The sequence below is a fragment of the Pelobates fuscus genome, chromosome 13, assembly GCF_036172605.1.
Source record: "Pelobates fuscus isolate aPelFus1 chromosome 13, aPelFus1.pri, whole genome shotgun sequence".
NCBI lineage: Eukaryota > Metazoa > Chordata > Amphibia > Anura > Pelobatidae > Pelobates > Pelobates fuscus.
Genome location: NC_086329.1, coordinates 39,689,259 through 39,705,879, shown reverse-complemented (window position 1 = coordinate 39,705,879; position 16,621 = coordinate 39,689,259). Strand labels below are relative to the sequence as shown.

Sequence of the window (16,621 nt, the reverse complement as noted above, 5' to 3'; positions counted from 1 at the left end):
GTGTTTTATATTAATATTAACTTAAAGGGACACTCTAGGCACCAATACAACTTTAATAGATGTCCTTTTGATAAGATTTTGGCCTCATTGATATGCAGTATTTTTTGCAAGCTCTAATCCTTATAGTTTATGCATAAAATAAATGTTTTTGAAGAATGCTGCACCATAAGCCTGCCTCCTTAGCCACACCCCCTCACTCTAGAAAAAATACTTCCTTATCAAATGTACGCATATAGCTCAGCCCCTGCAGCACTGCGTGAGCTAATTTTCAATTCACAGACTGGCTGCAAACAGTCAGAGAAACTACAAACAGGTAGTAATATCCTTACTGTATGCATCCCTGGGTGTCCTCTCCTTCTAATGTGGGCTGTTCTGTTGGTCAGATCATTCAGTGCGGTCAGTGGCTGAGCTGTGTACATACATATGATAAAGAAGTATTTTTCTGGAGGAGGCATTTGAGCATAAAAAATACAGCATATTAATAAAGCCAAAGCTTATGGTACAGCATTCTGCAAAACATTTATTTATTTTATACAAAAACTATAAAGACTTGGGCATGCAAAAACAAAAAAAAGGCATATTATTGAGGCCAAAACCTATCAAATGCATTAAACTAGTATTGGTGCCTGGTGTGTCCTTTCAAACCACTACTGCCTTTTTATAGACCACATTCCAGTAATGTAGGTTTGACGCATTGATAGAACCTTTCAGCATTAACATCCTGTGTCCAAAAGTATAAGAAGTAAATTGTGTAAATACAAGATGCTGTTGTTAATGCTTAAGGTGTTGGGTAAATCCCTTTGCTGCACAAGGTAAATATTTTTAAGACTGTTTCAGACAAGTACTTTGAGCTGTTTGCTCAGCTCATCCTTACGTTAATGACATGCAAACACTGTGCGGCTTCACTGATTGTGGAACTAAAATCGCCCATAATTTAAAACATTTCCAACTTTGTGGCCATACACTATTAGCAGCCCCCTAATTGAGGCTATTAAATACTGATATGTCTGAAACATATGATATCATGAACGTGCATTTAGAGCTGTAGAAAGATGGAAACTCTAAGGATGTGGCAATATGAATACAGCTTTTAAAATACCGGTGAATGGCATCACGTCTAAGTGCTATGGGACAGTGTTTATACAGAGTATGAACTGCTAACAGATGGCATTGAGCGAGGTAGCTATGGCACTAGACTTGTGTTTAGTGAATAAACCCTGACTGCAATAGATAGATCTTACCAACCACCACATTATAGTGAAGGAAAAGCAACTTGTCATATTTGATAATACAATTTTTATTTTTATTTTGTTGCAGTCACGGTTTATTCTAGCATAAAATGTGAAATTTGGTTTTCAGTTCCATACAATTTGGTGTTCAGTGAATTAATGTATAAGTGTTGGCTTTTAAAGTCAAGGGGGCAGGCCAACACCCCCTGACTGCAAATTACAAGCCAATCACTTATACATATAGATCATGATTCCCAGGGACTGGCAAACACGGCATTATTCCTATATAAACACAACTTACAGGCTGATTTAAAAATGGAGAACTCACTGGTTTGGCTCTAGATATTGCCGGTCTACAGTCACTGAGTAACTAAGGGTGGGTGTGCATAAACATTAGGCCCCTATGGTTTTGCCGATTCGGAGTAATTTAAATGTGGGCTTCCCTGTAGTAATTTATGTTATTTGACATAATGGGGTGCTACTGATTTGATTGGCAATATCTATATAAAAAATTACCATGCTATGGCAAAGTGTCCAATCAAACCTAGCAAAACCCAATGTAGAACATTCTTAAAAAACAAAACTGACATTACCCTCTTCTCTTGCTACACTAGTATTTAAACAAAGCAGTCTCCTGCACACCCAGTGTACATACAGTAGTTAGGTTAAAGGGACACACTACTGCCCAAATAAATAGAAAATCCCTTTTCAGTAGATATACCCCAAGTGAAAACGTGCATGCATTTAATTATGTATTTTTTTCTCTGGAGTTAAATCTAAAGACAATGGCAAAACCTTTATTTCTCTTGCCTGCAGCCTTTGCAAACCCTCCCCTTCTAACCCCACCCAGACTTTCTGTGGCTGTCCAATCACAGACTTCCCATTGCAGCTCAACGAGAGGTCTCTGCAAGGCAGGTGCTCTGGGAAATTACTGCCTCTTGAGTTTAGCTCCACTGAGCTAAACAACCAGGAAGCAACATGGTCTGTTGTCTGCTTGAAAGCCAAAGAGGTGTAACCATGTTAAATTATAAAAGTGTAAATTTCTATTGAAATCTGCACTTTTTGCAAAATTAAAACAAAGGGGACACACTCTTGATGCATTTCAGCAAGCGAAAGTGCTTTAGGGTATGGAGTGTCTCTATAAGGTGGCAGTCGGGAGGATATGGGTCTTATACAGAATCTTACTATAAGTAGTAGAAACTGTAAGTTAATGTATATACAGTTACTGCATTGTAGAAATACATTATCATTTTATTTATGAAATACTGGATAATGGTAAAACAGAAATATAAAACCAGAAGAAAAAAAAATCATGCTTTCTTTTACACTAAAATTATATTCAGCTTTTTACAGACTTCTGCAGTCACAATAACAAAAAATAAAAAAAGGCTTTGCTTTAATCCCTAAGTATATATTAAAAGGTTTAAACTACTCAGGACAGTTTTTCTAGATTCACAGTCTTAGTATTTTCCTCCTAAAACTTTTTAATGGGTTTCAGCGTTTATTTTCTGTCCTTCCAATTGTTTGGCTCAGTCTCAGGAATATATATCGCTAGCTGCCTTTAACCTGGGTGTGGATTTAATTGGCTGTTATGGCACTTAACTTATTAATAATGTAATTGTTGGTTATTTTCCAACTCCATTAAAATCCGTGCCGTCCCACTAAGTGGTAGCAGTGCTCTACTTCATTTTAAAAGCACCGTACTCTTTAAAAAACAAAACAAAAAAAAACAAAAAACAGTACTCATAATCCCCAAATTTGGCAAAGCACCCACCCCTTCACTGTGTGGCATTTTTGTTCTTAATTAGCCAACCTTTAAATCCTTTACGACAGAACATATTTTCAAAGTAGGGAGAGCAAATAATCTGAAAGTAGAGTGATTATGGATTTATGAGCCGCAATTATTTTACACCCCACACTGTAATTTATTGGTAGCCTCTATGCACTAATACAATTACAAAGCATTAAAATACCTTACATTGAATAAATAATCTATTGTTCTGGCTTATTACACACAAAAAAAACAACTGCATTTTCACTCAATTCTAATACTGTTATAATTCACTAATCTTAAGGGGGTGGAACAAAGGAGGTTGTTAACTTTAATGCTACGGGTGAATCAATGTATTATTTAATTATTATTATTACCTGGAATTTGACTTATTTGTGATTGCAGTATGTACAAATCATATGCTGCACTTAGTCATATTCTTAAATCTAAATGGAATAATGCGGGATATAAGCATACCGTAGGACATGTTACAAACTGGGTGGAGAAATAGATATGTGTCTTGGAAAATAGGACCTGCAAAACCTATTGTAACCCCCATACGCTATGGGTAAAACCCCACAAACTGTCCAAAAAAAAATATGCCATGTTTAACTTCAAGGACCACTCCACAGTCAAAAACATGAGGTGGGGAAATACTGTTTAGCAGATATACCCCCAGTGAATACATGCATGTATATATTGAGGTATATCATATAAGAGCTTGCAAAAAACACAGTTCTTATGAAATGCAGCTTTGCAAGTCCTTTTTCTCACAAAGAGACTAAGTTGCTTTACAGGGAAATAACTAATCGGCAGCTATCTTCCCGTGCATGTGTGCGGGAAAGAACACTGAGAACAGGAATACAGGGGGAGTAGTAGAGCACGCCTGCCACTTCCATTAGCTCAGGGGACCTAACAGAAACAGGAAGGATCCTCCCTGGCTCTAACTATAGTGGTTATGGTGTCCTGCCTTCCCTCATTGTAAATAGTCAAACCATTTTTAGAACAGTTTGACTTATTACCTGTGGTCCAATGGGGGCAGCTTACCATCTCCACCACTGCTCAATGAGAGCTGGAAGATCTCTCACTGAGCTACACCCAGTAGTGCAGGGGTTTGTTAATTTGCTGAGAAAACTTAGCTGTATTGATAATGTGGAATTAACAGTTCTGCTTTATTATCAATTATGTCCAACCCCAATGGTGTTTACTGTCTAACTAACATGCCTAGAGTGCCTAGCTAACATGCCCAGATCACTTTTCACCAGTCACCTATGAATGGGGAAGGTCTTTGGGCACTGTGAAGAGACCAGGTTTATAACAAACCAGTTAGAGTTCCCTGTGAGTGTTCTGGTACTCTCCACCAGTTTAATATCAAGCTCTGGCCCCACAGATATTAATAGCCTACAATTCCCAGACCTATTTGAAAGCAATAATGGCCAGGGAGTAGTCCAGCAGCATCTGGGAGGGTCAGTTTGAGATACCTTATTGAACAAATTTCTAGTCTCTGTAAAGTAACAATCCAGAATGCAATCAATTCTAAAATAGGGAGAAAACACAACACACTTTTATTCCAGGACTCACATAAAGAAGCAGTGTAGTTCTGCATACTTGTACTCGTTTCAGATCCATGCATCAAAGGCTTACTAGTGATCAACACCTTACATTTATTTCAGTGCACAAAAGTATAAGAATAACTACGATGTTAAAGGAATGGGTATATAAACAGGAGTATGAACAAAAACAAAGCCTAAACCCCCCACAAAAATACTTGTGATTGGTCCGAAAGGTAAATTACATTACAAAAGTATTTAGTTGTCTTTATTATAAATGTTATAATGGTGATGCTAACTGTCTAATGGAATGTTCTGGCCTTTAAAATTGCAATCATTTCCACTTCATAGCTATTGATTGACTATTTTGGTCACCAAACAAGTCTACATAACTGGAAAATAGTATTTGAATATAAAGAAGCATAGAAAGGGCACACATAGGAGTATTGGTCATGGCGTAAACTACCAAGATTGAAAGGATGTCAAAATAAAATAATCTACAAGATAAATAAGACCTTTTTTTCCCGACATTATCTCCCGTTCAATGGGGGAGACCTCGAAACTCACTACAAGAGTAGGACCACTCATGTATGATTGATACAGCATTGTTGGAAAAAACAAATACATATTTTACCCCCCCCCCCCTCCTCCCCCTCCACACACACCACTCCCCTCCCACCATGCCCTAGTCCTAAAGTTAACACTAAATTTTATAACATGACAGGTTTTACTCTGATTGGTTCTTTCTTTAAAAGTTTTTTTCTTTGCTGCTATGGAGCTAGTAAAGAAAGTTAATGCAAATATCCGCCTCCTGTCATTATTAAAATTAAGATTATCAGTACACTGCGCTAGCATAATCTTCAATTACTGTGCATAGAGAACAAGGGATGTCTGAATAAATGCTGTCTCTTATTTAACTATACATTCTGGATTTCTAGAAATGCAATTCTGGCACAAACGCTTATCAATAAGCACATAACAAGACATTACGTTTAGGGCACATGAGATGCAAATTCATTTTTGGCTAGCATATGAATGTTCACTTGGACAACTGATCCTATGAACGAGGAACGGAATAGAAATATGTTATACATTAGAGAGCAAGTTTGCTAAATTTTGTGATATATAGAATAGAAAACATCCTTAATTATACCTGTTTTTTGGATTCAGGGTTGGTCATTCACATAGTGCGATGTCTGTTCACTGAATGCTATTGCTTATTCAACCTTGAATTTGATCAATAGCTTACATTTTTTGAAATTACATCACGATAAGCAAGATGACACAATCTGGAAATTAGCAGGAGAGCATTGAAGTATGTATATTGTGTTCTAAAGACTATCTGCAATTTTCCCTTAATATTTTTGTTTTTTTACCATTTAAACATGTTGGGATTGAGTGATTATATGGGGGAAGTCAAAACTGAGGAACCACCCCAATATCTTATATTCATGGTTAAAAGGCAACATGTTATAGGTACACCCATTGCTGTAAATAACATTCACAGTGACATTAATCTTACAGGTGTTGGGGTATCCTGAATTTTGACCTATCTTGTATTAATGCAGCAAATTTATGTCTTTTATTTAATTTTGCAGGACAGACCAGGTAATAGGACATCCAGAATATTTGAATCGCCTTGGCTTATCAGTGGCATTCATTCAATACTCTGCAATATTTTTTTGTCTCTTTTTTTTTTGTTTCTTAAAGGAAAAACATAATCAAGTAAAAATGAAAAGTACAATTGCCTCTTTCAGGAGAACATATTTCACAGAAACATCAAGACATATGAAAGCTAAGAGGGTTGAAATTTCATTCTAAGTTTGCAGGCAAAATGGCTCATTATAAAGTAAAACCAATAGCTGAAAGGAAATCGCCCACGCGGCCACAAATATCTCACACCTAGAAATGTGAGACTTTGTGGAGGCAAAGTGTCCATGTGTAATACAGCATTAGTAGAAGTCTATTCCATATATAGCAATCCCGTATTATCCATAGAACACTTCTAACATTGATAATCATGCAGTGGAAGTACTTCCATCAGCTTCATGGTTTAATTGGCCCTGAGGCAATTAAAGATGGTTTGCTATTTTAATATATCCATGCAGATATGTAGATTAATTAAAGATACAGAGGAGTTGCCATTTTATAGGCAATTCTATAATCCCAGTCTGAACACTACAGACATTGAAAACAACGGCATGACTGTGGATCGGAGAAACAGGTTTGAGATTAGATTTAGAGCAGCCGAGTCCTCCTACACATCACTTCCTTCTATTAATGCCTGTTATGGGGTGGGTCCAGTGTAGAATTCATAATTGAATTTGACATAACTACAACAAGGGGAAATCAGTGGGCAGGACTTTGACTAGGAAACCTAGTCACCAGTGTTAGCAACTTATTCTGTAGTTAGCAAAAAAAAAATGTGTATATATATATATATATAATATATATATAAAAATCTTAATTCAATGAAATGGGATCATGTCATGCATTCCATTTGCATATTCCAGAGAGTAGTCAAGACAAGAGCACAATGGCTGCAGCTGGGGAAATGGAATTAAAAAGCTTAGAGAGCTGCTGCTATGATGTCATCAGCTGACAAAATAAATTGGTTCTGAAAATTCTAGGAGAAAAAGATAACATGAATACATATTTAAAAAAATAAAATAAAAGTGAAAACATAGAAATCCGGACTAGATCTGGTTGTGTAACATAAAATTCTCTTAATACAGATGAATGAGTTATTCTAGCTTTTAAATGGTAAATGGTTGGAGATTATAACCCATCTCCAAGAAACGACAAGTTGTATTTAAGAATTAGAGTGAGCAGCATAATAACTACATTGTATATTGCCTTCCAGTGATTTCTTTAATCATCAAAGTGCATTCAGTGCAAGGGTTGTGGCTGCATTTTGTTTCCTTTTGATCACATTTGGCATGCCATTTTAAGACCAGAACTCCTGTTTTTGTTCACAGGCTGCAGGTTTGTAGTTTTTAAGTTTGGTTCTGCATAGAGGAACAGTGCTATCTTGACTTTGACCTTCTACATCCACATCCAGTAGTGTCCGTTCAACCATTGGGGTTGCCACCGGCAGTGGGATAAAGCCGGAACAACCGGGTCTTTCTTCTACAGTGCTCCCACTGCTGCTGGCAAAGCAAGAGTCCACGTTGCTTGGGGTTTCAGTGCATGAGCTGTTAGCAGGAGAATCGCTGCGGTTCTTACTCGGTGACACAAACCACCAAGAGTCAAATCTTTGCCTGTTTGTAGAGGGCCGAGGTCTTGGAACAAACTCCAGTGTTTTAGGTCTTTCTAGAGCAGAGTCTTGTTGTGAATTCCAGCGTCGCGGGGTAGGAGGGAAGACTAGATTTGGGTCAGGAAGGCGTGGAAATTCTTGAGGGTCTCTGCTAGGCGATATTGTATCTGGACAAAGAAAACAAAGCATAATTAATTATTTATTTGGTTATTCCTGAAGAATCCCTCACTACAGAAAACCTAGTTTGCTCTTATTTGGTGCATGCCAAACACCAGAGGTGCATTTTTGGGCAAAAAAATATTGAAATAGACACAACCAACTTGGAGGATTATATTTCCTTTGAGTTTGGCTTTTTTTTTTTTGTCTATACATACATTTTATATGCATATGCGGTTATTGACCAAGCAGCTGCTTTATTTGGAAGGCACTACATATATTATCTGCATAATGCTATGAAAAAAATATTATTCAAAGACCCCTTAAAGAGGGAGACCCACTGCGATTAGGTCTCCCTGCCAATAGTGATACATACATGATGCATCCAATATAAGATATTAATTTATCATTCCTCCAATCTATTGCCACCATGTCCTCACAGAGGTGGGTGTTAGTCTTTTATAATACCTACCTCTGTCTCCATCCTAGGTCCTCCCACAGTGTTTTGTCATTTGCCCTGCTTGAGGACATTTCCCCATGCAGGGCAAACCTCCTCGTATGCCGACATGCGTCAGTCACTATGTTCCTACATTACCCAGCAAACACTAGTAGTGTCTGCTAAGGAATTACCATAGCAACGATAGCACATGTGCTGTAATTGCTCTATCTGGAGAGCAGAAGGACTGTTTGTGGGAGGTTTCTTCAGCTGCTCATCAGTCACTTATTTGGCACAGCGTGTATGTCTAAGAATTGACTGACAGGTGGGAGAAGGACCTATTTTAAAATAGGTTTTTCTCCCAATCTGTACCTATGCCAGCTAATCTGCTAGCACAATATATAGATAATTTCACGACTTTTCAAAATAGCATAACTTGCAGGTACAGTGACAGGTACCCTTTAAGGAGTTATAATGATTTTGTATCAAACTTCAACATAACTTTCAGCATTTCTTATGGTCAGTTAGTTCTCCTGAGCAATAACCTGCAGTGCAGCACTAGCTCAATGGTTGAAAAGAAGCTAAACCCAGTACCGCCAGGCTTAGCTCAATGAAGGGAGCTTACAGCAATGAGTAGCTGTTTAAGAGCAGCGCCCAGTTAGAAATCAAAAAGTTGCTAAACTTTTCAAAGGCACTCTATGGCGTTAGAAATACGAAAACGTATTCTTAACGCTATAGTCTCCTAACAGTTTAATCATCCATTGCTTTCCAATAATCAAGCATTCTCCCTGTCAGTCAATTATTTGGCATAGCATATATGTTGAAGAATTGACTGACTGGTGGGAGAAAGACAAGGTTATAACGGGTGGGGAGGGGGAGAGGTGCCAAGGCTCTGCTAGCACCATAACCATTACAGTGCTCTGTTGTAGTGAAAACGTTTGGAGTGTTCCTTTTAAAATACACTACATGAGTTAAATAGGCAGCCAGGGATAGCGGGTAATTGAATGTATAGGAGAGTGATAAACTGAACGCAGAAAGGGAGGAATTGAAAGAAATAAAAAAATAAACCTTCAACCTATAGAGTACGGCAAGTGTGGATATCTACCTGATCAAGCCTAGGGTTACAAAACATAAAATAAGACTGCCAGGGTTATCCACTACACTATAAATTGCAGGAATTTTATGTCAATGTTACATTTTAGGACAATATAGACAAACTTTTTTAATCTCTTCTCTAAAATGTTAAAATTCATTGAATCCCAACAATTCCCAACAATTCACATTTTAAGTGAACAGGGTTAGTGCAAAGCCGGTGTATTTTACAGAAAACCTTTATTTTAAAAGCAGTAAGTCAATACATTATCACTGTAGTCTTTAACAGGGTATTTCACTAAAATGAGAAGTGTCAGGAATTCAGTTAGCCGGACTGGAAGCATGACTTTTTTTAGGTTGGATACTTTGGTAGAAATGGTCATGGACGGTGGAGAAGCCCTTTAATGCTTGTTAAAAGCAAAGTTGTTCAGTAACATGTACCTACTAAAACATTTCTGCATATATGCAGACAACGTGTACGGTCTTGCAATACATAGCAGGAGTTTGAATATAAAGCAGACCTGACAACTAGTCTGATCATGGGAAAATTCTACATACAAATGCGAGGAAAGTGAATGCATTTGATATACAAGTGATTATATCAATATATCGGATGTATTTTTTAGAGGGACTCAGATACACGGTGTGGAAGTGAGAGAGTGGAGGGGGGAGTGTGAGAGAGCAGGGATAGAGATTGAAGGGTGAGTGACAGATAGTGGATGGTGATTGTAAGAGAGCAGGGATAGAGAGTGGAGAGTGAGTGTGAAAGAGCAGGGATGGAGCTTAAAGGGTGAGTGACAGATAGTGAAGGGTGAGTGTAAGAGAGCGAAGGGTGAGTGACAGATAGTGGAGGGTGAGTGTAAGAGAGCAGGGATAGAGGGTGAGTGACAGCGGAGAGTGATTGTGAGAGAGCAGGGATAGAGATTGAAGGGTGAGTGACAGATAGTGGATGGTGATTGTAAGAGAGCAGGGATAGAGAGTGGAGAGTGAGTGTGAAAGAGCAGGGATGGAGCTTGAAGGGTGAGTGACAGATAGTGGAGGGTGAGTGTGAGAGAGCAGGGATAGAGAGTGGAGGGTGACTGTGAGAGAGCAGGAATAGACATTTCCCTCAAAAGCCCAGCAAACTTTAATACAAGTCCCTTCAACCATGTTGAGCTGGTGGAACTCTTGGGTGGGTTCCCACACTTTTTCCCCCAGGACTTGATCCCTGGATACAACATACATTTGAAAGAAGAAATCCATGAGCTTGACTTACTTGCTGCTGTACAGTTGCTGGGTGATGTTCCATTAACAATCACTGGGACTGCCTTAATTGCTCCATCAGAAGGGGTCCTCCTGTGTTCCTGGAGCACCCTTGAATTTACAGTCACATGTGTTGGTGTGAGTGACTGGTTAGGATCGCGTTTAAAAGTCTCAATGTGAACATTGACCAGTGGATTGCTGACTACAGGCGGCTGTTCCTCTACTGGAGTAGTAGGCATCTCATAGACTACTATCTCATCGCTATCTGAACGTAGCAACGAGCGAGTGGAATTACATTCAGAAATGGAAGACAGGGACTGCAGTGTGAGTGATGGGGTCGGTTCAACATGGTGTGATGGAGACTCCTCTTTCCTGAATAGTTTTTTGGAAGGTGGACTAGTACTTCTCCGGGGGCGGGCAGCTCGTTGGAAGAGGCTCTCCTTTTTCTTCTTCTCTTCCTTTGGTTCAGGTTCTTCTTGGCCTATTTGGCACTTGCCTGCTTCTAGGAGGTCAAAACCCAAGCCTACAGTGGCAAGAAGAGCTCCACAGCCTAGAAGAACCAAAGAGCATCTCTTGTGCTGAGATCCACGCTTGAGGCTATTTGTAGGGGTTAGCTGTGGGGTACTTGTAGCAGAGTTCACAGGAGTGGGATTGTTACTGGTATCAGTGAAGGGACCTTCCACATCTTCTCCTCCTTTATGGAAAGGTATGCAGAGGTAGGACTTGTTGGGTGTAGGTGTTTGGGACTCTTTGTTGTCCACGTTGTTCACATACACGTCCATGACATTCTCGGCTTCTATACAAAGAATAGGAGGGGGAAGGGAGGAGGGGAAAGGGGGGAGGGGAGGAGGGGAAAGGGGGGAGGGGGAGAGGGGGAAGGGGAGAAAGGGGGGAGGGGGAGGTAAAAACAATACATTATTCTTCAAGAAATCTTCCAATAAGACTTATGAACTTGACCATTTAAAGTGACTATTCTAATAGTTAGCTGTTGAGATTGGTGTGTTTCTTCTTTTACAAATAGGTACAACATTAAAATCACATTTGAGTTTTCATTCACTGTGAAGCCTGTCATTCTATACTACTGGAAATATCCAAGGGGGTGTTTGCAGACCACTCCGCAAAGCTGTGTACAAACAAATACACTTGAGTGCAGTATCCAACTACCTGATAGGATACATTCTCATCATTAAAGGGACACCAAAACTACTCTCCCATTAAAACAGTTTTGGTTTATATTTCATGCCTTTCCAGCATCACTGTGTAATTCTCTGCCATTTACGAGTTAAATCACTTTTTTTTCAGTTTATAAAGCCCTGGCTGTAGGAATTGTCAGCAGCTCAGCTCCTGAGTACATACTAAAAATACATCTAAAAAGAAAGTTGCTTTTTGAAAAGAGAGCATGCCTAAAAGTACAGTTCAATACGGCAAAAGCAAAACTAATGAGATTTGAATGTGAAGAAACTCCCACCATAAATATGAGGACAAAATCTACCGAATACACACCAGTTATGTTGGTGCCCAGTGTATAATGGCAGTGTCCTTTTACATTTTTAATATTCAGACATGCTCCACTATTTTCCCTTGCTTAGAGTTGGTCTATCTCTACTATAACCTACATCATTCCGTTCTCTGACAGCAATTGTATTGCAACAACACTAGTTTGTATGTAGAATCAATATCTGATCTTATTGTAAAACATATTTTATGGGACAAAAGTATAAACTGAAGGGGCGGGGCCGGACCGCCGAGCCGGACGGTCGCAGGCAACAGAGGCTCCTGCTACACAGAACGAAATATAAGGAAAAAACGATTATTTTCTTCAAGAAGCTGACCGAAACCACACTGCCCAAAGCAGAGGATCCGCTGGTGCCAGGGTGAGGCTGGCTTTCCAGGCTACAGTCCCCTGGAGGAGAGGGCTCTGTCCCGACTGAGGCTTCCTCCGGCGGTGAGCGGGGCGGACGGCCGCCGCACTGCTATCCTGCCACACAGCACCCAGACTGGGGCTCGAACTTGAATGGAACCGGTCCTGTCCCCCCCCCCTATGGACCGGGGGGGTTATCCCGGTCCTCACCCGAGGGCAGGGCGGCTGAAGCACCAAGGCGCCGCCGGCACACTCGAGCGCCCAACAGCACCGCATAAGATGGCTGCTGCCACGTGCGCCGCAGACAGCAGAGAGGAGCGCATAACAGTGGAGCGCAGAACACACAGCATATCCAGCGACACGACCAGATTCAGGCCCGAGGGGCCAGAGGAGTTGGTGGCTCCACTACATCGATGCTCATCAAGCGATCTCATACCTGTGTCGGCAACCTGCCACGAGATAGGCGGGCAACAATGGAGGCCTACCAGACCCAAAGCGGCAGCTGCACCAGTGCGCACCACACTCACGACCCTGCCACCAAGCGAAGAGGGCCACATAGGGACGCGCTAGGATCAATATTACTATCGGAGAACACCCTCCCCTCGGTCCCCAACAGAGGCTAGCCCAAGAGTCACCCATGGAGAGACGTCGCCAGCACCTCAGCCTAAAAGAACGCTAGCACCGAACCACGCCGACAAGCTGGAGCAGGCATTGGCCGACCGTCTTTCCTCTACCACCCACGAAGCATCGGACCCACCAAGACGGCGGTTCCTGAAAGCAAGCTGCATAACAGACAAGAACCGGCGTACAGCCAGCTGAACAACAGAATATAAGTTTATTTATTCGAATTTGCTAAGCTCCTGTTTTTTGTCTTGTGTATCTTAAATGGCATCCATTATGGAACTCAACCTGTGTTCTGCTTTGCTCTGATTAAATGCGTAAACTAGCCAGGGTGACATTATACACTTAGACCCAGCATGATTTCACTTTAAGCACCAGATCTTACTCACCTTATATGTCGAGGCAGCTTTAATGTTTATTATAGTCACTCATGTGATAGTTCCAGCCTCACATAAGTTACAACCACTCTCTCAAAGCTCAGGTAGCCAAGAAGAGTTGTCTACTCATTGTTTTAGTTAGCTTGAGAAGAGCTTAACTGCTAGCATTCAGAACTGTATTATTAACAATCATCAACTACTTAGATAGTACTGTTTTTACCAGCGTAACAACCACTTATTTATGCATGTAGTTTAATTAAGCCATATCAATGTTACTCATCCTAAGAACCCTAAGCGTGGCATTATACAAAAATGTGCTGATAACTCTGCCATGATATTGTATACCAATGTATAGCTTGTACTCGCTGTTGTGGCGCTACAAGCCTGTTTTGTAACCGTATGCACAAGAAAAATAAAGAATTAAAAAAAAAAAAAAAGTATAAACTGAAAAATACTTTCGCATGTCCATTCTGTACTATTGTTTTTTCTTTTTATGAAGTGGCGAAAAGGTATTGAGGTGAAGGAGTTGTAGATGGGAAGATGTTGCAAAACATTATTCAGATAATTGATTAAATATTAAAATGGAATATCCCATTAATTTGATTTTGCTAGTTTATCAGTTATAGCTATATTGTGCCAACAATAAAAGTACAGGTTTTTTTTTTCCCCTTCATTTTTTTTGCAGAACTACAGTCTGAAGTCTAGAGCAACGAGGATACTACTGGAATAGTTTAACGTAAAACTGCCCTCTGTTTCAGACCACTGGAAAAAGCACGCACAATAAATCTTAATAGAGGCCAATTTAACACGCTTGTGTACACTCCTGCTAGTATCATATCAGTATGTTTCCTTTTTCTAAACAGATGTTTTCCTTTTTTGTTAATCCTAAAAAATTTCACTATGTATATTAATGGTAAACTTTAAACTGAGCCTGTTATCCATAGAATCATTCTCTGATATGTCTGCATGTAATCTATTATAACTTTTTGTATTAATTATGTAACATAAGTAAATATAATCACAGACTACATGCCTTAGTACCTTACTATAAACCCATGACAAATCTTACCCGTCACAGTGGTGAAGCTAGGATTGACAGACGTTTTCTGGGATTTCCCATGATTTGATGTACTAGATGAGCATGACTTTGACCCTTCTCCAGATATCCTACCACTTGTAAAGAGAAGAGATCATTAGAACCTTCATACAGATGTAGCATAACTGGTATTCTCAATAAAAACCATATCCTATTACAATTCTTCCAGCTGGCTCGGTGTTCAGTGGTGTACATACAGGAGAAATAGATGGGGTTGTTAAACCTTTCAGTACCCCATGGACATAAACATTTTTCCCCACATAAAATCTCTGTATATGCATACATTTAAATTGTGAGGTTTTTTTTTTCAGGGCACTGCAATATTATTTCAAATTTGGCATTTATGAAAATCCAGTCACGCGACACCTCAAAGCTACAGAACCACCCCTTCACTTGAATTGTGGGAAACGGTTGAAGAATGGCAATTTTAGGCCAATTAGCTGAGCAGAAAAAAAAATAGCAGATTTTTCCAAATTCTGAAGTTCTGGCCTCTAATTTGTAAATTCACTTCTCAAGACTCCACAATATCAAAAAGTGGAGTGCTAATTATTTTTTTTTTAAAAAAGTGTGTTGGATCTGTTTGGGTAAATAGCCAGATTAATGAGAGATACAAGTAACATTATACCGTCTTGGAGCGGTTGCAATTTTAAAGGGACATTATGGTCACCAAAACAACTTTAGCTTAATGAAGCAGTTTTAGTGCATTATTCACGCCCCTGCAGTCTCACTGGTCAATTCTCTCTCTCTACACTAAAATTGCTTTGGTTATTAACATATCCCTTTAACTTGTTGTCTCAGCAGCCCACAGCCCTTTCAATCTGAGTTGGTATGATAACATTATCATAGCAACACATAGAAGGTTTAGACAGTTTTCACTGGCTAAGAGTGTCAACTAAGAGCTCTCAACCAAGGAGTACTGCCAAAACCTACGATAATGATGGAGTACGAACAAATTGAAACCAGAAGGAGTGCGGACACCTGAAGCAGTTTGACAGATTACCGGTGGATAGCACTTGTGGAATCCTTGTACCATAAACACTAGTGTGTGCTGTAGTAGTTATGGTGCCTGGAGTGACCCTAAAGTGATCATATGATCTTTTACATTCTTATGAGCATTGCGTAACTTAATGCTTGTTTTAAATGCTTATTCCTCTTTGTACCCCTCTTTCCTGTGTGTGAAGAGCAAACACAAAAAAATAAATATATAAAAATTAAAGTACTGTTTGAATTCTAACCTGTCCTCCACAGGCACATAATCTTTGTTACCAAGAGTACTCGGCACCCAGGTGCGAACTTTCTTCTTCGGATCTTTCTTTTCATCATCTTCGCTTTCATCTTTTAATCCCCCAGTGCTCCGATTTCTGGATATGCTTGAATCCCCTGGTGTCACTGTGGAGAGGGAAAGTAAGAAAATAGGGATATCCAATCTTGGCTCTCAAGATTTCCTATAATGATCTGCTTGTCCTTTCCATTTAGTCAAATGTCTGCTACAGAGTTTAGGTTTGATGCCCCCACTTGCACATGTAATTTCATAAATGCTTGTAAAAGAATTGTTATGCATGACACTTTCTGTAATAAATAGTTTATCAAGGTAATCTAATTTTTAATTTGTCCATCAAAATGGTGGCTGGAATAGTACAGCTACTCCTTTGGGGGTAGGGGTGTGTGGGGGGGGGGGTTACTGACTTGATTATGGAGAACAGACAATGGATCAGCAACATTAAACCAACATAGCCAAGCTGGCAAAATAGGTAGGTTGGGGAAAATTTCAAATACAGTGGTACCTTGGTTTACAAATTTAATGCGTTCTCCGGGACGTTTTGTATTGCAAAAAATGTCTAAACCAAAATGTTTTTTCCCATAGGAATGCATTGAAAACCAATTAACCGTTCCGGAGGTCAGAAAAAAGTCTGGCATGGAAACCAACCCACAAT

General features: G+C 39.7%; 1 protein-coding gene across 2 annotated transcripts in view; it reads right to left on the bottom strand.

The window, feature by feature from the left end:
- Positions 1-7,044: 7,044 nt before the first annotated feature.
- Positions 7,045-16,621, bottom strand: part of MAP3K9 (mitogen-activated protein kinase kinase kinase 9) — a 76,764-nt gene continuing 67,187 nt past the window's right edge. Inside the window, exons 8-11 of one of the 2 annotated variants that reach the window (XM_063439760.1) lie at positions 15,923-16,076; positions 14,661-14,764; positions 10,746-11,528; positions 7,045-7,973 (exon numbers count right to left, since the gene is read on the bottom strand). In XM_063439760.1, coding sequence (XP_063295830.1) covers positions 7,498-7,973; positions 10,746-11,528; positions 14,661-14,764; positions 15,923-16,076 — 1,517 coding nt within the window. In that variant the 3' untranslated portion in view covers positions 7,045-7,497. The remainder of the gene's footprint in view (positions 7,974-10,745; positions 11,529-14,660; positions 14,765-15,922; positions 16,077-16,621) is intronic. The other variant, XM_063439761.1, reaches the window with a different exon arrangement.